Below are 25,961 nucleotides of genomic sequence, written 5' to 3' on the forward strand. Positions count from 1 at the left end.
GTATGGTATTAATTTTATAAGAAACTGCCAAGCTGTTTTCCAAAGTGGCTGTATCATTTCTCATTTCTTCAGCAGCGTAGGAGTCCAGTTGTTCTGCATCCTTGCCAGCCATGATACTCTGTCTTTTCTTAGGTGTTCCAGGAAGAGTGAAGTTGTATCTCATTGTGGTTTTAATTTGCATTTCCCTGGTGTCTAATGGTGTTGAGCATCTTTCTTTGTGCTTTTTGCCATTCATGTATTTTCTTTGGTGAAGCATATGTTCCAGTCTCTGGCCTACCTTAAAAATGCATTATTTTCTTATTATTGGACTTAGTTTCTAATTCTAGAGACAAGTCCGTTATCAGATATATGATTATAAAAATTTTCTCACTGTCAGTGGCTTTCAGAAGGCAACCTTTCTTAAGGTTCTTAAGGTAAATGAAGTACAATTTTTTTGTTCTTTGAATTACTGTGCTTTTGGTTGTAAGTTTCCCAGGTGGTGCTAGTGGTAAAGAACCTACCTGCCTATGCAGGAGACATGAGACATGGGTTCAATCCCTGGGTCGGGAAGATCTCCTTGAGAAGAGAATGGCAACCCACTCCAGTATTCCTGCTCGGAGAATCCCATGAGCAGAGGAGCCTGGTGGATTACAGTCCATGGGGTTGCAAAGAGTCGTACGTAAGTGAAGTGACTTAACACACACTTTTGGTTGTGTGTGTAAGAAATCATTTCCTAACTAAGGGCCAGAAATCTTTCTTTCTTTTTTTCTTTTTTTTTAGAATTATAGGTTTTACACTTGTACTTATGATCCATTTTGAGTCATTTTTTGGTAGAGTGGCACTTGGATAAAGGCTTTTTGTTTTTGCCTTTGTTGTTTACACATATGTATCCAGTGGTTCCAGCACTATTTATGGTTGGAGGGACTGTAACTTTCTCCACTGAACTGCCTGTTTACCTTTGTCAGAAACCAGTTAGTCATGTGTATGTATAACTATTTCTGGATTCTTTTTTCCATTCCATTTATCTACGCGTTTATTCTTCCTTCAATACCACTCTCTTTATACTAAGTCAGGAAATAGAGGCTCTGAGTGTTTTAACTTCAAAAAGAAGGTACATTCTGCTGTTTTGCGTAGTGTTCTCTCGAAGCCATTTAGCATAGCTTCGCTGATAATGTTGCTCATGTCCTCCGTAGCTTTGGGGATAACCTTTCTGCTTTCTCTGTTCACTGCTGAGAGAGTGTGGTGATGCCTCCAGCTGTATTCAGGCCGTTGTCTGTTCTCCTTTCAGTCCTGTCAGTTTTGCTGCATGTATTGTGAAGCACTGTTGCTGGGTGCATACACTCATGTTTGTGATGTCATTCGGGGGAACTGCCCTCTTAACATTATAATTAAGTCATGTTCATCTTTGTCTTTATTCTGAAGTCTGGTTGACAGGATATTAATGGAGCTACTCCTGCTTTCTTTTGTTTAGTGTTTGCTTAGTATCTCTTTTCTATCATCTTATTTTTAACCTTTTTACACTTTATATTTCAAATGAGTTTACTGTACACAATGTAGAGTTTGGTCTTGATTTTTTCATGTAATATGATGGTCTTTTTTATTTGAACCTGAAGTAATAAATTGTTCATTAGAAGCAAATCACTGACTGAAGGAGTTTATACGTGTCCAAAAATATGGAATGTACCCTAGAGTGGTAGGTTTTCAGCATAAACAAAATTTCCCTAAAGCAATATGGAATTATCTGTTTGGATCATGGCTACAAATGGAGGCTGAAGATTATTAAGTGCAGTCTGTTTTAGCATATGACTGATGATCTTTATTTTTTAATTGGTATGCTTATAAAGTTCATATTTGATATAATATTTATATGATTGGACTAAAATATACCATATTGTTAGTTGTTTTGGTTTTAATCTCTTCTTTTGTTTTGTCCCCCAAGTACTTCATTTCTGATTCCGTTTTAGCTTCCTTATTGACTTTTTTATTTAAAAAATTTTATTCTGTTTTATAAAAATTGTAATTAAAATTTTATTCATTGCCCTGGGTTGTATAATGTACATCGTTAATTAATCAGAGTCTACTATAAAGCAGTCACAGCACTGAGCTTGTGGTAGAGGCTTTGGCGGCACTTCCTCAGCCTCCTCCTCCTCCTGTGCTCTGTTGTCATGCCTCTTCTACATGTGCCGTAAACAGTGAGTTGTTAGTATTTTTGCTTCACATAGATATCATTTAGAGCAATTAAAAATAAAGTAGAATTTTATATTTACCTTCATTTATTCCATTGCAACTCTGTTTCTTTGTGTATGTGTTATGTCTTCCCCCAAATTTTTTAAATGTGTTGGAATTGTTCTTTTTTTTTTAATTTTATTTTATTTTTAAACTTTATAATATTGTATTAGTTTTGCCAAATATTGAAATGAATCCGCCACAGGTATACCTGTGTTCCCCATCCTGAACCCTCCTCCATCCTCCCTCCCCATACCCTCCCTCTGGGTCATCCTAGTGCACCAGCCCCAAGCATCCAGTATCGTGCATCGAACCTGGACTGGCGACTCGTTTCATACATGATATTTTACATGTTTCAATGCCATTCTCCCAAATCTCCCCATCCTCTCCCTCTCCCACAGAGTCCATAAGACTGATCTATACATCAGTGTCTCTTTTGCTGTCTCGTACACAGGGTTATTGTTACCATCTTTCTAAATTCCATATATATGCGTTAGTATACTGTATTGGTGTTTTTCCTTCTGGCTTACTTCACTCTGTATAATAGGCTCCAGTTTCATCCACCTCATTAGAACTGATTCAAATGTATTCTTTTTAATGGCTGAGTAATACTCCATTGTGTATATGTACCACAGCTTTCTTATCCATTCATCTGCTGATGGACATCTAGGTTGCTTCCATGTCCTGGCTATTATAAACAGTGCTTCGATGAACATTGGGGTACACGTGTCTCTTTCCCTTCTGGTTTCCTCAGTGTGTATGCCCAGCAGTGGGATTGCTGGATCATAAGGCAGTTCTATTTCCAGTTTTTTAAGGAATCTCCACACTGTTCTCCATAGTGGCTGTACTAGTTTGCATTCCCACCAACAGTGTAAGAGGGTTCCCTTTTCTCCACACCCTCTCCAGCATTTATTATTTGTAGACTTTTGGATCGCAGCCATTCTGACTGGTGTGAAATGGTACCTCATAGTGGTTTTCTCTGTGCATTTCTCTGATAATGAGTGATGTTGAGCATCTTTTCATGTGTTTGTTAGCCATCTGTATGTCTTCTTTGGAGAAATGTCTATTTAGTTCTTTGGCCCATTTTTTGATTGGGTCATTTATTTTTCTGGAGTTGAGCTGTAGGAGTTGCTTGTATATTTTTGAGATTAGTTGTTTGTCAGTTGCTTCATTTGCTATTATTTTCTCCCATTCTGAAGGCTGTCTTTTCACCTTGCTAATAGTTTCCTTTGTTGTGCAGAAGCTTTTAAGTTTAATTAGGTCCCATTTGTTTATTTTTGCTTTTATTTCCAATATTCTGGGAGGTGGGTCATAGAGGATCCTGCTGTGATGTATGTCAGAGAGTGTTTTGCCTATGTTCTCCTCTAGGAGTTTTATAGTTTCTGGTCTTACATTGAGATCTTTAATCCATTTTGAGTTTATTTTTGTGTATGGTGTTAGAAAGTGTTCTAGTTTCATTCTTTTACAAGTGGCTGACCAGTTTTCCCAGCACCACTTGTTAGGAATTGTTCTTACCTATTAACATTTATATCACCAATTCCTGACTCTTGGAGGCTCTGTTAAAAATTTAATATGCAAAGGTGTCTAGGAATATGTTTGATTTATAAATTTCTTTTGTTCTTAAAATTTCAGAACCACTAGAGTGAATGTATCATAAGATACATTCCTTAGGACTACCTTCCTTAGTCCTTTGGCCTAATCTTCAAAGTCTGACAAGTTTGCTTCAACTGATCTTATTTCGAGATTTATCTGAAGCTCTCTCTCAGGTTGTACTTGAGCCTGTGTGGTTTCTCTCTGTTTCTGTCTCGTTCTCTTGCTCTCATGACTGGAGAGGGTACATCAGGACCACAGTGTCCTGCTTTTTAATGTTCTCTTTTTAGTAACTTCACACATGTATCACATAGAGATAGATAGTTATGGAGTCTCTTCTTACCATTCTCCTTTACAGGTAAACATTTTCTGTACATCTTCAAATTTTTATAGAGGGATAAATCTGCTTTTCCTCTGTATACCTTTAACCATTTCAATAGTATTTTCTCCTGGACATTTCACATCATCATTTTTGTTAGTGCGTGTGTAAGTGGTAACAGAATTCACCACAACAAAGGAGCCAGTGTCTCCACAGGGCTAACCCTGGTCTGGGGAGGTAGCAGGGTACCAGTGATGCCGTGTAAATTCTTAAAGGTCCCCAGCACCCTTGCCGAGTCGTGGAGACTCTCCTGACCTTTACGGCCTAGTGCGGGACTTAAGCCTCCCCCTGAAGTCCCGAGCTTTGCTGTAGTCCAGGCCCCTGCTTTCAGGAAGGGCCACAGGCTGTGAGATTGGGTAGAGGTCCTATAAAGTCTGTGTTTACCCGATGAGCCGTGACCGAATGCAACAGGTCACTTGTACAGAGATGGACGAGAAGTAGAAGGGCAAACAGGAAGATTCAGCATGGCATTCTTAATTATATAGAAAAACGTCCTCTCAAGTTTGTCGAGTCCTGTAGTACAACGTAAAACACTTGTCAGTTATGAGGGTAACTGCAAGAGATACTTGTTTTCAAGCTTTCCCCTTAATTTCTTACTGAGAGCATAACATTTTCTTTTTGTCTTTTTTCCCCCTCAAGGGGTGCTACATCCATTGTGTACAGATGCAAACAGAAGGGGACCCAGAAGCCTTATGCTCTCAAAGTGTTAAAGAAAACAGTAAGTTTATTTCATTATATAACAGCGTCTCTAAGGGATACGTGTCCTGGAGAAGCCAGGAGCCCTGATCCAAAGGACAAAGGTCCAGAGGACTGCGGTGTGCAGCTCACTCACTTGGGTCATGTTTGTGAAAGGACAGCCAGATGAGTTGTTTTCTGATGGAAACTATGATTCTTTGAAAGCATCTGGATCGTAAATTAGATATGGCTGTGGGGGAGAGAAGTAGGGAATGGAAAAAGATTTAGTTTCCAGGTGAACTTTGCTTTGTATACCTGCCATGTTTTCAGATATATATGTATATGTGTGTGTGTATATACACACATATATATATATTTAATTTCCAATCACTTAATATACTAGAAAAGCTTGCTATTTAGAAACACCTGAATGAAATACAAATAGATGCATTTGTTAAAGGATTCATCAGCTTCTAACTTGATTTTCAGACGGTGCTTTTGCTTCAGTAAACTATAACCAGACAAATGCTAATGTATCTGGGACTAAATCTGCTCATCTAAAAAGTTTATATTTAAACAAGAAGGAAGGATTTTGTTATCATACTGGTTTTTGGTTTTTTCCCCTTACTGTAGATGAGCTGAGGGGGCAAAGGTTGCTTAGGCTCATCCCCAGTAAGTACGAAGTGCTAAGGTGAGAGGTCAAAATTCGAATACCAGTCCGTAATACCGGCATTTTATACTCCTGGTGCCTCAGAGAGGGTTTGTCATTGTAATGCCCTACTGATACTTTCTGTCCTCAGGTAATTTCCCCTTCTAAAACCACAAAAGACAGTATATTCTTTTATCGTGAACTCTTTCTTTTTCAAATTTTATGTGAACAAATATGTGAAATATATATACTTCTGAAAACCCAGCTGTAACATATGCTGAGAAGAGACATAACATAACTTTTGAAATCAAATAATACCTCTTTGAGGCCAAGGGGTTTTTTTTCGTAAAGGCAACGTAATATCACCGGCTGTTGTTGTATTGTCTGGCACAGGGAAGTTTTAGGCTCTCATGTAATGAATAAGAGAATAATGGCACAAGGTATTCAGTCAAATAGAAGCAGAATGACATTTTGAAACAATCTGTTAGACTTTAAGGCCATTCAACTAACAAGAGTGGTGTAACTGAGCAGAGTAGTATAAACAGCATTTGCTCCTAATAAGCTCTTTCTTCTGAATTTTCCGTTTGGTGTAGGCAATGATTCCAGAATGCAGAGGGATCTTTTCCTCAGTAAGGTTTGAAATTTTCTCTTAAATCGATGTCTTATGGTCATAAAATGTGTTTGAGCTAGATTATTAAAATTTTATGAAAGAGAATTTCCTATTAAACATCTCAGTTCGGTTCAGTTCAGTTGCTCAGTCGCATCCGGCTGCTTGCAACCCCGCGGACTGCAGCACGCCAGGCCTCCCTGTCCATCACCAACTCGTGGGGCTTGCTCAAACTCATGTTGAACATCTACTTGTATGAAAATTATTTAGCACGCTTTAGCAGTGGTCACACAAGAGATGTTTTTGGACTTGGTTGTATCTTTTCTTGATGGTTAAAAAAATTGGCAGTAAAATTTGTGTGTGGTTGTTTTATTTTCATAGTTGAGGAAACTTTAAAAGGCACTGGCTATATAAACATCGAGGAAAATAAGTATTCAGAAATGACTTGTGAATGCTCAGAATTGCCAAGGACAAAGGGTTGATTTAGACAGTATTTGCTGTCAAAGATCTTTGGATGAATTGGAATAAGAGCTAAGTGAAGACATTTGGTAGGTTCATGACTCTCATTCACTGGGAAAGTAAAGCTCTGATTTGCCCTGCCTGTCTACTTCTCTCCATCTCTGTCGTGGAAGCATCTTCCTCAGAAGACAGGCAGGAAGAAAATGTGGATGAGAACCGAGTGTCAGATGGCCCTGCAGAGCGACGCTGTGAGGCAGATGTTGTCAGATGCAGTTACTGTTGTGCCAAACGGAATGAGAGAAATCCCTGGAGAAACCCCGAGCTTTGACCATGAGTTAGATGGAGTTCCCAGCATTGTCTCCTGGAATCACCCTTGCCCAGAGATGTGTAAACGAGAGGAACAGCAGGCAAAACCTCAAAGAGCAGTTGCCTCCAGTGTTTAATTCTATGTAGGTCATGAAGACAGAACTTCTTTCTCTAAATGAAATGAACAAAGCCTAAGAATCTATTTATAGAGGACAAGTGATGCAGGGGAAATGAAGTATTCTAGCAAATTCAGTTTAAATCTACTCTTGAGGGGGAAAGGGGGTTTCAGAAAACTTGAATCATTTATGAAATCTACTTGAGTGAGCCACATAAAATTGCACCTGTTTAACTATTCTTGACCTAAAAACGACAGCTATGCGGGTCAACTGACAGCCTTGGGGCCACTGTATGACTTCACTGGGCAATTCCCTGGCTCCTCGTTTTATGACCAGCCCTAAATTTTAAGGGATTTGAAAGATTATCTACATCTGTCTATCTATCAATCACTTCTCAACTATCTGTGAGAATTTCTTAGGTTTGATATAATAAACTACCATAAATTGGATGGCTTAGAACAATTAAAATTCTTTTCCCGCTTTGAGTTCTAGAATTCTGAATCAGAGGGATAGCAGGGCTGGTTCCTTCTGTGGGCACGAAGGGAGACTTGGCTCCAGCCTCGCTCTTGGCTTCTGGGGACGGTTGGCAGTGCTGGGTGCTCCGTGACTGGTCACTGCACCCGTCTCATCTCTGTTTTCATCACATGGCAGTCTTCTTGCATGTCTTTATACCGTCTTTCCTCTCTGCATGTCTGTGTTTAAATTTCCTTCTTATAAAGACATCAGTTCTGTTGGAGTAGGGGCCCACCCTACTCCAATATGAGCTCATCTTAAACTAACTACTTATATTTACAACAACTAATTCCTGAAGTCTCACTTTTAAGGACTAGGGGTTAGGACTTCAACATATTTTGGGGAGGGAAACAATTTCACCCAGAATACTATCTGTAAAATGGGACCTCTAAGGTAAATTTCAAAATATTCCATTCAATAATCTATCTGAAGTTGAATAAAATTTTTTTCACAGTCAAGAAGCTAATGAACATAAAACCCATCCATTTTATAAGTGATCAGATTCATATATAAATGTTTTTAAGTCCAAGAAAATATTCCTATTTCTTCAACAAGTTAATTATTTGATAACAATAATCCTCTTTCCTGGGATCTGTTAAAGAGATTTTCAGGAAAGTTTACCCCAATTTCATTTTCTGGCAATATTATATTCCTTTCTCATAGCTTAATATTTTAGGAAGGATTTAGTTTATATTGGAAATAAGGGACTTATTCCCCCTATAAAACACCCTGATTATCATTGCCAACCCATTAAGAACTCATATGTCTGGGTAAAAGACAAAGGCTCTAATTAATCCATCAGAAATCAGACTAAAGCATCCGCTCTCATGAAGAAATCCATATTCCATCAGTTGATAGGCACAGAGCAGAGTTGATATGATAATAATAATAAACATAAAGTAAATGGTAACATTCCGACAGTTGGGTATTTTGGCTAATAAAATATTATTGCAGGAAATAAACAGTAATTATAACAAAAATATTTTAAATGACCATATATTTTATGTTGTTCGGTCACTCAATAATGTCTGATGGACTGTAGCACGCCAGGCTTCCTGTCCTTCACTATCTCTCGGAGTTTGCTCAGACTCGCATCTGTTGAACTGATGATGCCATCCAGCCATCTCATTCTCCCTCACCCCCTTCTTCTGCCCTCAATCTTTCCCAGCATCAGGGTCTTTTCCTATGAGTCAGCTCTTCACATCAGGTTGCCAAAGTATTGGAGCTTCAGCATCAGTCCTTTCAATGAATATTCAGGGTTGATTTCCTTTAGAATGGGCCAGTTCAATCTCCTTACTGTCTAAGACTCTCAAGAGTCTTCTCCAGAACTATAATTCAAAAGCATCAATTCTTCAGCACTCAGCTTTCTTTATGGTCCAACTCTGACATCCAGACATGACTATTGGAAAAACCATACCTTTGACTATATGGACCTTTGTGGGCAAAGTCTCATCTCTGCTTTTTAATATGGTGTCGAGATTTGTCATAGCTTTTCTTCCAAGGAGTGAGCATCATGGCTTGCTCCATAGCTGCAGTCACTGTCTGCAGTGATTTTGGAGCTCAAGGAAATAAAATCTGTCACTGTTTCCATTGTTTCCCCATCTATTTGCCATGAAGTGATGGGACCAGATGCCATGATCTTTGTTTTTTGAATATTGAGTTCTAAGCCAGCTTTTTCACTCTCCTGTTTCACCCTCATCAAGAAGCTCTTTAATTTCTCTTTGCTTTCTGCCATTAGGGTAGTCTCATCTGCATATTTGAGGCTACTGATATTTCTCTTGGCATTGATTCCAGCCAGAGAAATCTTGATTCCAGCTTGTGCTTCATCCAACCTGGCATTTCACATGATGTAGTCTGCATAAAAAGTGAAAAGTGAAAGTGAAGTCAGTCATGTCCGACTCTTTGCGACCTCATGGACTGTAGCCTACCAGGCTCCTTCATCTGTCCATGGGATTTTCCAGGCAAGAGTACTGGAGTGGGTTGCCATTTCCTTCTCCAGAGGGATCTTCTCAACCCAGGGGTCAGACTCAGGGATCAAACCCAGGTCTCCCACATTGTAGGCAGATGCTTTTACCATCTGAGCCACCAGGGAGGTAGTCTGCATAGAAGTTAAATAGGCAGGGTGATAATATACAGCCTTGATGTACTCCTTCCCTAATTTTGAACCAGTTCATTTTTCCATGTCTGGTTCTAACTGTTGCCTCTTGACCTAACTGTTGCATACAGGTTTCTCAGGAGGCAGGTAAGGTGGTCTGGTGTTCCCTTCTCTTTAAGAACTTTGCACAGTTTGTTGTGATCCACACAGACAAAGGCTTATGTGTAGTCAATAAATATATGGATATAATACCATATTCTTTATCTATAGATAACTTTCATTTCTAGATTTAGAATACATTAAGATACATATTGGGAGAAGGCAATGGCACCCCACTCCAGTACTCTTGCCTGGAGAATCCCAGGGACGGCGGAGCCTGGTGGGCTGCCGTCTCTGGGGTCGCACAAAATTGGACATGACTGAAGTGACTTAGCAGCAGCAGCAGCAGCAAAATACATATTGACCAACATTATTAATGTCTGCAACTTAGTTTCAAATAATTCTCAACCAAAAAATGTGTGTATGTGTGTGCACATATGGGGAGAGAGAAAGAAAATATGACAGAAGTCAATAGTTATAAAATTTAAGACAATGTACTAATGTTCATGCTGGTATTTCAAAATTTCAGTGTATGAGAAAATTCTCCTAACAAAAAATTTGTTTTAAAACATACTTTACCATTGAGCTCTTGTTCAATTTAACTTTTCTTTGGCCATTCAGAAAGTGTATCAAGATCTTACAGTTTCTAAATGTCGTGATAAACAGCGGTGACTCTCTATTATAGAGGTGTTAAGTGCCAGAAAACAGAGAATGGCATTAATAGTTGAACCAACTTTTTACTATACTGAAACTCCTGAGCTCTTCCAGAAACAATATCCATTTGTCTCAGTGCATTGTTAATGAGGATAAAGCTTTGATGGTCGTGAAAGTGAACAAGAAGGCAAATGAATTGAAGGGCTATTTGGGTTGTTTGGGCTCCCTTGGTGGCTCAAACGGTAAACAAAATTTGCCTGCAATACAGGAGTCCCTGGGTTGGGAAGAGCCCCTGGGGAAGGAAATAGCAGCCTGCTCCAATAGGTGGTTTATTTTGAATTTTTTTTCAAAATAGTATTAGCGATCCTTGGACCAAAGAAGTCATCAAGTCACAAGAAGTGGCATGCTTCCTCTCCTCCTGGGAAGAGTATCTCATCTTGTAACTTTTTATTTTGAAACACAAATTCACGGCCAGTGCTATCTCTGTTGTCCATTAGTAACTCGTTACCTTGCATGTAAGGACTAATATCAGGGGAACTGCAAACTTTGTAAAGCAAATCCAGGGTAAAGGAAACAAGTCTTGCCATTTTCTTTCACTCATGAGCCTTTTGTTATCTCCATTTTATGTGATATTTAGAGGAAATTGAAATAGAGGAGAAAGATTTTCCTAATCTACGTCCTCAGGTGAACAACTTTGGGACATTAAAGGATTCTGACAGGACATTTTGTTGATATTACCAGACTTCTGAAAATGCCGAACTTAAAACTGCGTAGAAGGAAAAAATAGATTCAAGAAAGTGTCAAAATTTGAACAGATTAAGCAGATGGAACCTTCAGTCTGGACTGACTTTTGGTGAGTTAAATGGAATCACAACTTTTGAAGAATTTTGGGATATAGAGGAACAAGTCATAAACATCTCTTTTCCTAAGAGTACAAAACTTCGGGTGTGTGTAAATAATCACACTTCAGCTGTATCAATATGGCTCATTTTCAGGAACTAATTGAGATTTAAGAAAATCATGATCATCAATCATTTATAGTGTCCCTGGAATTTTGGAGATAAATATTTGGATTCTGAAATCCTGATGACATTTATAGCTATGTGGCTCAACCCTTGAAAAAGACTACATTCAGTTTACTATAAAATCCTTCCATGAATACCCAGTATGGAATCTAAGATTAGCCTCAATGTGTAAATTCAGAATTTATGAGTCTGAGAGCCCATCTCAGTCTCCTGACTCTCCTTAGGAACCGCTTAGTTGTGGGTAAGATCATGGGCTGTGGAGTTCAGCCTGAGTTCAGGATCACTTCTGCCACTTACTACCTGGATGACTTTACAGCAGATATGTACATCTCTTAATGTTAGTTTCTTCATCTGTGAAATGGGTTTAAGAACATCTAGTTCATGGCATTTTACTAACAATTAACAAAAGATAATTTATGTAAAATATTTCTCAGTACCTGGGGAGCATATTGGAGAAGGTGATGGCACCCCACTCCAGGGTTCTTGCCTGGAGAATCCCATGGATGGAGGGGCCCGGTAGGCTGCAGTCCCCGGGGTCGCTAAGAGTCAGACAGGACTAGGCGACTTCACATTCACTTTTCACTTTCATGCATTGGAGAAGGAAATGGCAACCCACTCCAGTGTTCTTGCCTGGAGAATCCCAGGGATGGGGGAGCCTGGTGGGCTGCCGTCTATGGGGTCACACAGAGTCAGACATGACTGAAGTGACTTAGCATAGCATAGCATAGTGCTATCTTATTCTGTATAATTCTGATGTTTTCATTAGCTTGATTGAAAACTAAGCAGTGAGCCACCAGATATGTTGTATACTGCTGTATGAATAGATTATATCATTTTGGGAGTCCTTTTAAATCAATCTGCCAAAAATAGATATGCATCTTTTTAAAATGAACTTTTATTGGAGTATAGTTGCTTTACCACGTTGTGTTAGTTTATACTGCACAGTAAAGTGAGCCCACGATACATATACATACATCCTTCGTTTTTCGATCTCCTCCCCATCTGCGTCACCACAGAGCACTGAGCAGTTTCCTGAGCTGTGCAGCAGGTTCTCATCATTTATCTGTTTTATATAGTATCAATCATGTATATATGTCAGCCTTGACCTCCCGATTCATTCACCCCCTATTTTACTATTATCAATAAAATTTATTGTGATACTAAAGATTTCTGGTCATATGACCTCATACTTGAATCTTAGAGGCCCATGATTCCTAGATTCGAGCAGTTTCAACCCTCCTGTTCTATTCTGATTCTTGACATTGGAGCACTGTCTCTTGATCCATAGTGAGGAAAGTGTTCTGGGTCTAAATGTTGTCATATTTTAGTTATTATGATATAAAGCTACCTATAGATCGCTGGAAAGGCTTCTCTTGAATAATTTAACATTCACGTGGTAAATGTTTCTAACTTTTACAAAATTTTCCTTAAATGCCCAAAGGCTAAAAGAGGCTTTTAATCTCTTCTCGGTTGGTTGAAGAGCTACACATTGTGACTTGCTAATCATTCTGTGAGTTAGTTTTTACCTTGTATTCATTTTTCCTGATATCCTTATAAGTTAGATCTTGGAGCATGTAACTGTGCTGCGGCAGCAGACTCTGAAAGGCTGCTCTAGATTGAATTGCAGAAAGTACGAGGCCTACCTCAAACTCTCGGCAGCTGGACCTCTAGGGCATCTCCTAGAGGAGTTTTCAGCTTCTTCAGTTCTGAAATGGAAGTAATGCTTTTGACTCCACTCGGTAAACTGAAGCTTACCTGCTCTTATCTCTTTCCGTCTAACCTTTGGGAACATGGAAAACTGATCACAGGCACGTGCTCTCCAACTTCTGTGACATGCGTAAGAAAGATGGCTGGGTTAGTCTGGGTTAAAGATACGCAGCTACTAACATTACTAATACTTTAAACGTAGCTACTTTGAACCACTCATCGTAGGCTCTAGAAGTGCAGTCAAGGTCGCCCTTGGTCAGTGATAGAGAGGATAATAATAAATCACTAGCTCAAATAGACCTTTTGGGCCCAACTGAGGTCTCAGAACACATTAAGGAAAGTAGCTTGCAGATAACAAGCTGTGTCAAGTGAACTGAAACGTCAAGCATTCTCTGTTGGAACCTGTTGATTTTCATAGGGACTATTAAACTAGGTTCCCTGGAATAGGAACAGGGATATTTCTATTGAGTTTGTAACAAGTACACGTCTACAAGACAAGAGAGATAACAGGGTAGAATGTTAATCTTGGCCTGATTTGTATGCTCTGCCGTTCAGAGATCCACTTGGAAGTCTGGGTGTTCTTAGAGCAACTTACTCATTCTAATTTGATTTATTTTTTTTGGATAGAAATGCTGCTGGAATCCATCACAATTCAGCTCACTTATTTATCTTCTCATTATATTGATCTTTCACAGGCACTTTGTTGCCTTTTAAAAAATAGCACCATAATTCGGAGGCAAGCTGGTGCAAGGGGAGTACATGTACTAATGCTGCAGCTCACAGAACAACTGGCATAATTTACCCCAAGAGCTGGAGGTATAGAGTGCAAGTGTTCGTCACTCAGTCGTGTCTGACTCTTTGCGACCCCATGGACTGTAGCCCACCTGGCTTCTCTGTCTGTTGACTTTTTTTAAGTGAGAATACTGCAGTGAATAGCCATTCCCTTCTTCTGGGAATCTTCCCGACCCAGAGGTTGAACCCAGGTCTCCTGCATTGAAGGCAGATTCTTTACTCTCTGAGCCACCAGGGAAGCACCAGGGGAGTAGGAAGAAAGAAAGAGACAGAGAGGGGAAGATGCTGAATATACAGGTGCTGGTCTGCGTGCTGTTATCAGAAAGAAACAGACTGTGCGCCGACACCAGCTGCTCAGGTTAGCACGCTGAACCCTCCAGTGCTTTTATAAGTGGCGAGTGGTTGGATCTGAAATGATCTTCACCCTGTATATGGAGTCTATGGAGCAGCAGCAGGAGATGACTAGCCTGAACTAGAGGAAATCTTAGAGGGAGAGCTTATGTCACTGTTCCCTAGCAGAAGAAAGAGACAGAGCTTCTCAGAGACCTGAGTGGGGAAGGCCTGGTAACCAGAGGAGAGGTTCAGAGAGGCTGAAGGAGCTCCGGGAGGGAGGACTGGGGAGTGGAACGGATGGGCCACACCGGGAGAGGAGAGACGGGATGAGCCTGCAGGCACACTCAGGATTTCCTGACTTAGTGAGCTCAGGGAGTGAGAGCTGGGGAGCAGATGGGCCACAGCAGGGAAAGGCGAGGCTGAGAGGAGCTCGGGGAGTGAGGGCTGGGAAAGCTGAGGCTGAGAGGAGCTCCTGGAGGTGAGAGCTGGGGAGCGGATGGGAAAGGAGAGAGAGTGAGGAGAGACAGATGATCCTGCAGGCACACTCAGGACCCCTGACGTACTGAGGAGGAGAAGGGCTGTAAGCTTAGTGCTAACCACGAAAAACAGTCTAGTAAGTTTTTATTTTTATATTTATTTGTGGTAGAAGTTGAATAATGGTCAAAGCTGCATCTATCCAGACAGTGTAAGAAGAGAAGAGAAAAAAGGCTAAGAGGAGATCAAGTCCTGGAACTCCAGACTGTTAATCTGTTGAGAGAGAGGAAATGAATGACTGTGTGCAAAAGATGTTGATTAGAAGAAATCCAAATAATTTTCAGTATTGAATTAGCTTGCAACAGTTTTTTTTTAAAGAAAGTGTTCTCAGATTACCATATGCCAGTTCAGCAATTTTAACAACAAAGAATAAAAATGGGAGCCACACTTGATTAATCAGCAGTCTATAGTAACCCCTTTTATATGTTAATGCAAAAATGCTTCATGGGAATTTTCCCTGGAAACCAAAGGACTCAGTAGCATGGAGTCCTAAATCTGAGCCCTTTCTGTTTGATACCAGCTAGGTCCTGAAAGAGAAAAAAGACTAAAAAAAAGGAAGGAATGATCGTGGCCCCGATCTGGTACTGAAACTAGATATTGCTCTTTGCTAATCTGATTAAGGATGAAAAAACCTTTGTTGACTGACACATAGACACAGAGAAGCTGAGTGCAGTTCAAGTCACTCTGTGAAACAGGAGTTTTCTATGTACAGAGAAAGCAAGCAACATATTTCTTTTCTAAATGCTGTGAAACCTTAGGTTAGTGAGTCTCAGTATACAGCATCCACTACCAAATGAAAGATGAGTAATGGAGTGTGTGATGGTCAGCGATGCCGGTGTGGCTTCCTTTGTGTTTCTGTCTCCTGGATAGACAGGATGCCAGTGGTCCCACTGGTGCCCATGTATATGGCTCCGTTTGTCTCTCTGTCTTATGGGTACACAGGCCGCACCGACGGCCCACCGGTGCCCACGTATATGGCTCCCTTTGTCTTTCCGTCTCACGGGTACACAGGCCGCACCGATGGCCCACCGGTGCCCACGTATATGGCTCCCTTTGTCTTTCCGTCTCACGGGTACACAGGCCGCACCGACGGCCCACCAGTGCCCACGTATATGGCTCCCTTTGTCTTTCCGTCTCACGGGTACACAGGCCGCACCGACGGCCCACCGGTGCCCACGTATATGGCTCCCTTTGTCTTTCCGTCTCACGGGTACACAGGCTGCACCGATGGCCCACTGGTGCCCATGTATATGGAATTCCAGTTTGCTCTCCATTCTAAGCGTCAGTATCACAGGGTCCATTCAGTTAAAGCTACTCATTCTTGGTCTCTATCCGAGAGATCTGAAAAATGTATCAAATGGATAGTTATATCTACAATGCTTTTTGCCCCATAGAATGCCAGCCTGACACTGGAAGGATGTTTCTTTGAAATTTTGAGATCCGGATAGTTTAGAACTATTTTTCCATGATAGCATCAGTACATATTTGGGTGTCATGATCAGTTTCAAGGTGTGACAAAAATAATGAAGTAGTGTAGGCTGCGAATGACTTCTTTTATTGATAAGTCAAAGTGAATCCAAGTTTGCTATCCTCATCTTTTAAATCTTGACATATTTTTTGAAGGGGAATATGGATGAATGTCATGATTTACCTACAATATTTATATGTGCATAAAAGAAGAAATTTAAGTATCCTTTGTTTTCTATGACAGTTAAAATTCTTCCTGAATCTGATACCAACTGGGTATCTGGGGGGAAAGTGCTTAACAGTTTTAGTCAAAGATATCTTAGGTTTTTGTTTTGTTTTGTTTTTTTCCAGTTTGAGTCTCTTTTAGCTTGAAAGAATTTCTCTAGGGTAAATATTCAGTGTAAATCCAGGTCTGTCTCAGAGCTGTTTCTCTGTCACCTGCTCTTCCTACATTGGCTTCTGGATTCAAGGGCGGCTGTCACCATGGAGCGTGGCCCCTTCTGTGAGGACAGAGCAGCGGTGCACACAGCCACCCCCTGGTGCTGACCACCCGAGACAGGGGAGGTGAGGGCATGGTGGCTGCAGACAGCTGTGGAGCACATCGACACATCGTGGGCATGAATACGATCAGATATGCAGAGAAGGACAGGACCCCTCAGTGCTGGATCACAGGCGCTTTCCACTGCATTCTTCGAACCCTGACAGTCCTGGGGACTGTTATCAAGCGGGAGCGGTGCTGGAGCGTTAGCATGGAATGTATGCACATCAGCCCAGTTAGTCAACGTGGAGCTTTATATCTGAGCCATTCAGTCCAGAAGAGACTTAAGAGCACGCTGATAGTGCATAGAGTATGTACCCATCACTGCATAGAAATAGACTTTAAGAAGGATTGAGCCAATATGCTTCCCTTTTTGATTTCTAGAAGCATTTGATCTCTTCAGAAAAATGAAGCTGTGGGTTAAGATGTTAAGATGATTCCTCACCAAAGAAGGCAAATCTGGCTTTATACAATGAGAGAGAATACTGCCATGGAGAAAAATCAACCGGGAATTTTTCTTCGAACCTTAAATCATTAAGATTTGTAGTATCTCATTCTTACTCTAGCCCTAGAGCTTTATTATGTTACTTTTAGGATCATAGATTTAAGGGCCTAGATCTGATAGATAGAGTGCCTGATGAACTATGGAATGAGGTTCGTGACATTTTACAGGAGACAGGATCAAGACCATCCCCATGGAAAAGAAATGCAAAAAAGCAAAATGCAAAAAGCTGTCTGGGGAGGCCTTACAAATAGCTGTGAAAAGAAGAGAAGCAAAAGGCAAAGGAGAAAAGGAAAGATATAAACATCTCAATGCAGAGTTCCAAAGAATAGTAAGAAGAGATAAGAAAGCCTTCTTCAGTGATCAATGCAAAGAAATAGAGGAAAACAACAGAATGGGAAAGACTAGGGATCTCTTCAAGAAAATCAGAGATACCAAAGGAACACTTCATGCAAAGGTGGGCTCGATAAAGGACAGAAATGGTATGGACCTAACAGAAGCAGAAGATATTAAGAACAGATGGCAAGAATACACAGAAGAACTGTACAAAAAAGATCTTCACGACCCAGATAATCACGATGGTATGATCACTCACCTAGAGCCAGACATCCTAGAATGTGAAGTCAAGTGGGCCTTAGAAAGCATCACTACGAACAAAGCTAGTGGAGGTGATGGAATTCCAGTTGAGCTATTCCAAATCCTGAAAGAGGATGCTGTGAAAGTGCTGCACTCAATATGCCAGCAAATTTGGAAAACTCAGCAGTGGCCACAGGACTGGAAAAGGTCAGTTTTCATTCCAATCCCAAAGAAAGGCAATGCCAAAGAATGCTCAAATACCACACAATTGCACTCATCTCACATGCTAGTAAAGTAATGCTCAAAATTCTCCATGGCAGGCTTCAGCAATATGTGAACCGTGAAGTTCCTGATGTTCAAGCTGGATTTCAAAAAGACAGAGGAACCAGAGATCAAATTGCCAACATCTGCTGCATCATGGAAAAAGCAACAGAGTTCCAGAAAAGCATCTATTTCTGCTTTATTGACTATGCCAAAGCCTTTGACTGTGTGGATCACAATAAACTGTGGAAAATTCTGAAAGAGATGGGAATACCAGACCACCTGATCTGCCTCTTGAAAAATTGGTATGCAGGTCAGGAAGCAACAGTTAGAACTGGACATGGAACAACAGACTGGTTCCAAATAGGGAAAGGAGTACGTCAAGGCTGTATATTGTCACCCTGCTTATTTAACTTCTATGCAGAGTACATCATGAGAAATGCTGGACTGGAAGAAACACAAGCTAGAATCAAGATTGCTGGGAGAAATCTCAATAACCTCAGATATGCAGATGACACCACCCTTATGGTAGAAAGTGAAGAGGAACTAAAAAGCCTCTTGATGAAAGTAAAAGTGGAGAGTGAAAAAGTTGGCTTAAAGCTCAACATTCAGAAAACGAAGATCATGGCATCGGGTCCCATCACTTCATGGGAAATAGATGGGGAAACAGTGTCAGACTTTATTTTTCTGGGCTCCAAAATCACTGCAGAAGGTGATTGCAGCCATGAAATTAAAAGACGCTTACTCCTTGGAAGGAAAGTTATGACCAACCTAGATAGCATATTCAAAAGCAGAGACAGTACTTCGCCAACAAAGGTTCGTCTAGTCAAGGCTATGCTTCTTCCTGTGGTCATGTATGGATGTGAGAGTTGGACTGTGAAGAAGGCTGAGCACCGAAGAATTGATGCTTTTGAACTGTGATGTTGGAGAAGACTCTTGAGAGACCCATGGACTGCAAGGAGATCCAACCAGTCCATTCTGAAGGACATCAGCCCTAGGATTTCTTTGGAAGGAACGATGCTAAAGCTGAAACTCCAGTACTTTGGCCACCTCATGCGAAGAGTTGACTCATTGGAAAAGCCTCTGATGCTGGGAGGGATTGGGGGCAGGAGGAGAAGGGGACGACAGAGGATGAGATGGCTGGATGGCATCACTGACTCGATGGAAGTGAGTCTGAGTGAACTCCGGGAGTTGGTGATGGACAGGGAGGCCTGGCGTGCTGCGATTCATGGGGTCGCAAAGAGTCAGACACAACTGAGCAACTGATGTGATCTGATCTGAAAAGCCTTTTTTTGTCTATAGCATGTTCTTTTCCTTTTTAGAGTAAGTTTTTAGCATATTTGAACAATGTTAACCAGGGTATCTGAAAGTCTTAATTATCTTAGAAAGATTGTCAGGAGTAAAGAGTTTCCAGGTGTTCCCCCTTTCAAAGCTATCCTCAGTAAGGTATTCAACCCCAAGATGTAACTGATGAGACTTAAATGCTAGTATTTCCAGGAGCACTTTTTGTTTTTGTCATTTGTTTTTTGTTTTTGTTCTTTGACAGGTTACAAAGTCATAAGCTTCTTGAATATCTAAATTCTCAGTTTTGTGTCTCGTAGATGATCACCTAGTTTTAGGATCAAAGGAGAATTCAGGCCTCTGAGAATACACAGTGCTCTGCCCTTCACTTCACATGGTTTGCGGATTGTGCCACCCAGTCATTGCTGTCCAGCTGAAAGCAATATAAAATGAGAACTGAAGTTTGCTGTTTTCATGCCTCCTTAGTAATTTGTAAAGTGCTTTGAAAAGCACTGTCTTGATGGTGTGGAATGACCAAAAAGAACAAAAGGGAGATGATGAATTTGTTCCAGTTCTGTTACAACTTGAATGTCTATAGGACCTGGCTGATCCCCAGGTCTGTAGTAACCCAGGTGTTACCCTGATAGCCAGCTGCTAAGTCGCTTCAGTTGTGTCCGACTCTGTGCGACCCCATAGACGGCAGCCCACCAGGCTCCCCTGTCCCTGGGATTCTCTGGGCAAGAACACCGGAGTGGGTTGCCATTTCCTTCTCCAGTGCATGAAAGTGAAAAGTGAAAGTGAAGTCTCTCAGTTGTACCCCACTCTTAGCGACTCCATGGACTGCAGCCTAACAGGCTCCTCCATCCATGGGATTTTCCAGGCAAGAGTACTGGAGTGGGGTGCCATTGCCTTCTCCGTGATAGTCAGCAGTAATTAACAAACATAAGAAATGGTCTTGAAACTGCTATGGAGCTTAACTAAAGTAGTACAGCTCTCATCCCAGTCTTCAAAAAAGGTGAAGGAATGTGGTTAAATCTGAATGCAAAGAGGCATCAATGCCCCTCTTTGACTACCTTTCAGCAAGATTATATTTGACATAGTTTAGGATTTTAATAAAACTGTCTTCAACTTTTAGGGGAAAAGGATAAATAAAAACTATATTTTCCTGCTTGTTAGACATTTTTCCTTACTAGCACTGGAATGCTGTCATAGATACCTTTATTTCTATGTTGAGTTTGTTTTCATTGGATTAATTTTTATGGAAAGACTTAGAAAATTGGAAATAGAAAACTGGGAAATGTTCACCTTGCTTTTATAAATTCTTTCAGGAATGGCACAGAACATCTACAATGGGCCAAAAGATTTTGCATATATTCTCATTTAATCCTACAACAATAAAATACTGTAGGGTAGCAATTATTATCCCCATCTTATCCATGAAGAAATTGAAATAATTCTCACATGGGATAAGAGACTTTATAAAAGGCTCTAAATTCAAATTTAAAAAGGTCCAGAATTCAAATTAAATTTTAAAAATTCAAAAAGGTCCAGAATTCAAATTAAATTTTAAAAAAAGTACAGCCAAGGATGTTCATTACAGAATGACTTATATTAGTAACAAAATGTAAGAAATTTTTAAAGTGTCTAACCATAAGTTAGTGTTAGTCACTTAGTCATGTCTGACTCTTTGCCACTCCAGGGACTGTAGCCCGCCAGGCTCCTCTGTCAATTGAATTCACCAGGCAAGAATCCTGGAGTGGGTAGCCATTTCTTTCTCCAGGGGATCTTCCCAACCCAGGGATCAAATGTAGGTCTCTTGCATTGCAGGCAAATTCTTTACCATCTGAGACACCAGGGAAGTGCTATCTAGCCACTAATGATGCTGGGCCATTAGGAAGCTCCTTTACTTTCTGCTTATGAACACTGGTGGTGGTTTAGTCGCTAAGTCGTGTCCAACCAACTCTTTCGACCCCATGAAGTGTAGCCCACCAGGCTCCTCTGTGCATGAGATTCTCCAGGTAAGAATACTGGAGTGGGTTGCCATTTCCTTCTCCAGGGGATCTTCCCAACTCAGAGATCGAACCCATGTCTGCTGCATTGCAGGCAGATTCTTTACCAACGGAGTTACGAGGGAAGCCCCTTATTAACATTAGGTAGTCATAAAACTTTATGATATTTTCAGTGAACATTGTAAGAAACAATTGTATTTGTATATTTTATATGCAAACAATTGTATTTTGCATATTTGCAAAAAATTGTATTTCCATATTTGAAATATATCAGGAAATATGCACAATTTTTAAAAGTAAAAGGAAATAAAATGGCAATGTTAAAATGGTAGATACATTACTCTCTTTTGCTTTTTATATTTTACTTAAAAAAAAAAGTGACTATGATACCTTTATAAAAATAAATAATATGCATTTATTTTCTTCCAGCCTTGGCAACAGGAACATAAAGGGACATTTGGGAGGCTAACACTATATTCATTTTTTAAATCACCAGATATCAATTTCATTTTTGCATGGATTCGATCAAGAGGGTATTGAAGTCACCTCATTGGGGAATATGGGAGTCGGAATCCAGCAGGGCTTTTCTTTTGAACTGTCCCTTGACAGGCACAGAGACAGAGCAGAATATTCATAGTTGCGTCCCTAGGTTTCTCTGCTTACCAAGATCTCACTTCTCCTTCTTTGGGAATGCGTATATATTCTGGCTCTCACTGTTCTCTTTTCTGATTTTCATCATCTCACTCTCATGTAATCTCTTCTGTGGTTGTGTTTGATACACAGTGTGGGTCACACACATGACAGCAGGGTGTCCTGGTTGAAGAAGAAGCTGTGACGCTCTCTGTATCCCCCCAGGGCGAGAGGAGCAGCTGTGGAATATCCGTACCCGCTGCAGTGGGCTTAGAAAGGCAGTGACTTCACCAGAGCTTGTATTAATTCTGTTTCTTGGAACAGTCCCTGTTTATCCTGGGAGAGTGCAGTCTTGCATAAGTACTATAGTGACTCTTTATGGCTCACAATTTAGAAATCACAGCTCTTACCAGACTAGACGATCTGGGTACTTAGCTCTGCCTGTGAGACAGGCACTCTCCACGCCATTGATGTTGATAGCGTGATTTGACTGGCAGGAGGAGAAATGACTAACCAAATCCAATCTCATCTAAACAAAGCTGTTAAACCAGAGATTTTTCCTTTGAGTCACCAACCTTTTATATTCAAATAGTAGCACCATCCCTCCTTTATTTATTCAATAAGTTAATATAGACCAGGGGCTGGTAAGTAATGCTGGATGTACTGATGGGTAAAAATGGACAGGCCATTGGCTATTATAGAGCTTATGTTCTGGTGGAAGAAGCAGGTAATTTATCACCAAGTGGTAACACAGATTCGTGTAAATCTATGAAGGGACTAGAGTGATGTGTGTGGTTGTCTGCATGTGTGCTTAGTCACTCAGTCGTGTCCGACTCTGCAGCCCCACAGACTGTAAGCCGCCAGGCTCCTCTGTCCATGGAACTCTCCAGGCAAGGGTACCGGAGTGGGTTGCCCTGCCCTCCTCCAGGGATCTTCCCGACCCAGGGGCTGAACCTGAGTCTCCTGCGGCTCCTCCACTGCAGGCAGATTCTTTACCCCTGAGCCACCGGGGAAGCCCCGTGTATATGTGCATGTACCTTCTTTTGGTGCAGTGACCTGGGAAAGCCTCTTCGTTGCTTTCTGAGTGAAGTGACAGGGTCAAGGGGAGGAGGCCTGGAGCCTGGTCTGGAGGTCGAGTGGCCAGTGTAGAAAGAAAACAACATCGGCCCACAAGGGTGAGGCCCCCACCTGGAGCTGTAAGGCCTCGGAGGCAGAGGCCTTATTCTGGGCACAGTGGGGTGCCAGCATTTAAACTGGAGAGTAACATGACCTGATTTACATTTTAAAGATATCTCTGGCTGCTGTATGCAGAGGGAGTGATCATCGCAGAGGCTAAAAATCAGAGAAGGGCTACTAGGTAGGGAGTGTAATACTTGTGTAGCCTTTAAAGTAGAAGAAAAGTCAGACCAGAATGGTGACAATGTGTAATCAGTTTCATGTGAAGAAGGGAGTGATCAAATAACATATCAAATGCTGCTGACAGAGTAAGATAAGATCAGAACAGTAGTTAGCCTCCTTCAAGGAGACCACTGGTCTCTCCTATAAAGGCAGATGAAGCCAGATTGAATTTCACTGACAAATCTATGAGGAAAGGGAGGAGGAAGTGGAGAAAGAATACAGACAGCTCTGGACAGGTTTTCTGCTAAGAAGAACAGAGATACACTTTGAAAGCAGGAAGAGAGGTGAGGGATTGGAAAATGAGATGTTTTTAAAGTTCAGTTCAGTCGCTCAGTCGTGTCCGACTCTTTGCGACCCCATGAATCACAGCACGCCAGGCCTCCCAGTCCATCACCAACTCCTGGAGTTCACTCAAACTCATGTCCATCAAGTCGGTGATGCCATCCAGCCATCCAATCCTCTGTCATCCCCTTCTCCTCCTGCCCCCAATCCCTCCCAGCATCAGAGTCTTTTCCAATGAGTCAACTCTTCGCATGAGGTGGCCAAAGCACTGGAGTTTTAGCTTTAGCATCGTTCCTTCCAAAGAAATCCCAGGGCTGACCTCCTTCAGAATGGACTGGTTGGATCTGCTTGCAGTCCAAGGGACTCTGAAGAGTCTTCTCCAACATCACAGTTCAAAAGCATCAATTCTTCGGCGCTCAGCCTTCTTCACAGTCCAACTCTCACATCCATACATGACCACAGGAAAAACCATAGCCTTGACTAGATGAACCTTTGGTGGCAAAGTACTGTCTCTGCTTTTGAATATGCTATCTAGGTTGGTCATAACTTTCCTTCCAAGGAGTAAGCGTCTTTTAATTTCATGGCTGCAATCACCATCTGCAGTGATTTTGGAGCCCAGAAAAATAAAGTCTGACACTGTTTCCACTGTTTCCCCATCTATTTCCCATGAAGTGATGGGACCAGATGCCATGATCTTCATTTTCTGAATGTTGAGCTTTAAGCCAACCTTTTCACTTTCCACTTTCACTTTCATCAAGAGGCTTTTTAGTTCCTCTTCACTGTCTGCCATAAGGGTGGTGTCATCTGCATATCTGAGGTTATTGATATTTCTCCCGGCAATCTTGATTCCAGCTTGTGTTTCTTCCAGTCCAGCGTTTCTCATGATGTACTCTGCATATAAGTTAAGACATATTAAATGAGGGTAACCCCTATGTATTCTTAATGCCAGGGAGAGATACAGAGATGAAATAGGAGAAAAATGAAAGTGAAAGTCACTCAGTTGTGACTCTTTGCAACCCCATGGACTATACAGTCCTTGGAATTCTCTAGGCCAGAATACTGGAGTGAGTACCCCTTCTCCAGAAAGAGGTATGTAAAGTCCTTTCCACTTTATATATCATGTTCTTTTCCCGTTTTTCTCTCCCTCTGTTAAATCTGTTTCTAAAGAAAGTCTGGTGTCAGTCAAATCTTCTGTATAAGCTTTGTTCAGCTTGTTATGTCTCCCAGGAATATTTTAAGCCTGCTTCATTCACTGTAAAGTAAAAGCCTGCTCCCTGTGAAAGGGTTTCTAGCATCTGCAAGCAGGAAGGCTCATATTTTAGACTTTAAGAATGAAGGAGAAGAGGTAGCCTCCCTTGGAAGAGCTGCTCTCTTCTGAACCTACATGATGTACAGAGGTTTCACGTTCTGAAAGACACGTGTCTTTTTTTCTGGGCTGAGGTCCTGAGGGGCATTTTTGTCTAGCATAAATTCGGTTCAGATCCTCAGGATCCTCCTCCATTGGAAAGCTCCGCTTTCCTCCATTTCGTTCTCCCAAATATTGCAGAGAATGCAGAGTAGGAGGCAGCCGTCAGAGAACTACCAAAATACATTGTTTCACAGTTCTCAAAACCAAGCGTATTTGAGCTTTATTAGTTTGTCTTCTCATGCTGATTAGAGCCAGATTGGCATTAGACTAGTCTTGTTAAGTGTGAAATAGGAGGTTGGCTCCTCTGCCACTTAGGTCTTCTTTCTGCCCAACCCCGCCATGTCTGTGGTTCCTCACAGCCCCTACCGCTGAGCCCCCGCCGCTGAGCCCTCACCTCCTCTGCACCGCTGCCCCTTCCATTCTCCTCTGAGTCCAAAGTCATGCTGAAATATCTTGGAGAAGAACATTCAAGGCAAAAGACTATCAAGTGCAAAATGGAAGGGCTCAGAAGTGGAGACGATCTTTGATTCTTCAAAGATCAATTTGATGATCAGTGAGCTACAGTAGATGGCTCAGTGGTAAAGAATCCACCTGCCAGTGCAGGAGATGCAGGAGACATTGGTTTGATCCCTGGGTTAGGAAGATCCCCTGGAGTAGGAAATGGCAACCTACTCCAGTATTCTTGGCTGGAGAATTCCAGGGACAGAGGAGTCTGGTGGGCTATAGTCCAGAGGGTCTCAAAGAGTCCACACGACTAAGCAGCTGAGCACACACGCACCAGCAACAGTCCAAGGGGGTGAACAGTGGGCGAGTCCAGCACAGTGGGCAGGGCCGTGCTGTTACTTGCACCTTCTAAACCTGCTTCTCTCCA

General features: G+C 41.4%; 1 protein-coding gene across 2 annotated transcripts in view; it reads left to right on the forward strand.

Annotated features, from left to right (window-relative positions):
* The window catches only part of CAMK4 (calcium/calmodulin dependent protein kinase IV), a 264,681-nt gene that overhangs the window by 120,240 nt on the left and 118,480 nt on the right, over nt 1-25,961 (forward strand). For both annotated transcript variants that reach the window (XM_070373210.1, XM_070373211.1), the window contains exon 2: nt 4,814-4,892. In XM_070373210.1, the coding sequence (XP_070229311.1) occupies nt 4,814-4,892 (79 nt within the window). The remainder of the gene's footprint in view (nt 1-4,813; nt 4,893-25,961) is intronic.

The sequence above is a fragment of the Bos mutus genome, chromosome 7, assembly GCF_027580195.1.
Source record: "Bos mutus isolate GX-2022 chromosome 7, NWIPB_WYAK_1.1, whole genome shotgun sequence".
Classification (NCBI taxonomy): Eukaryota; Metazoa; Chordata; class Mammalia; order Artiodactyla; family Bovidae; genus Bos; species Bos mutus.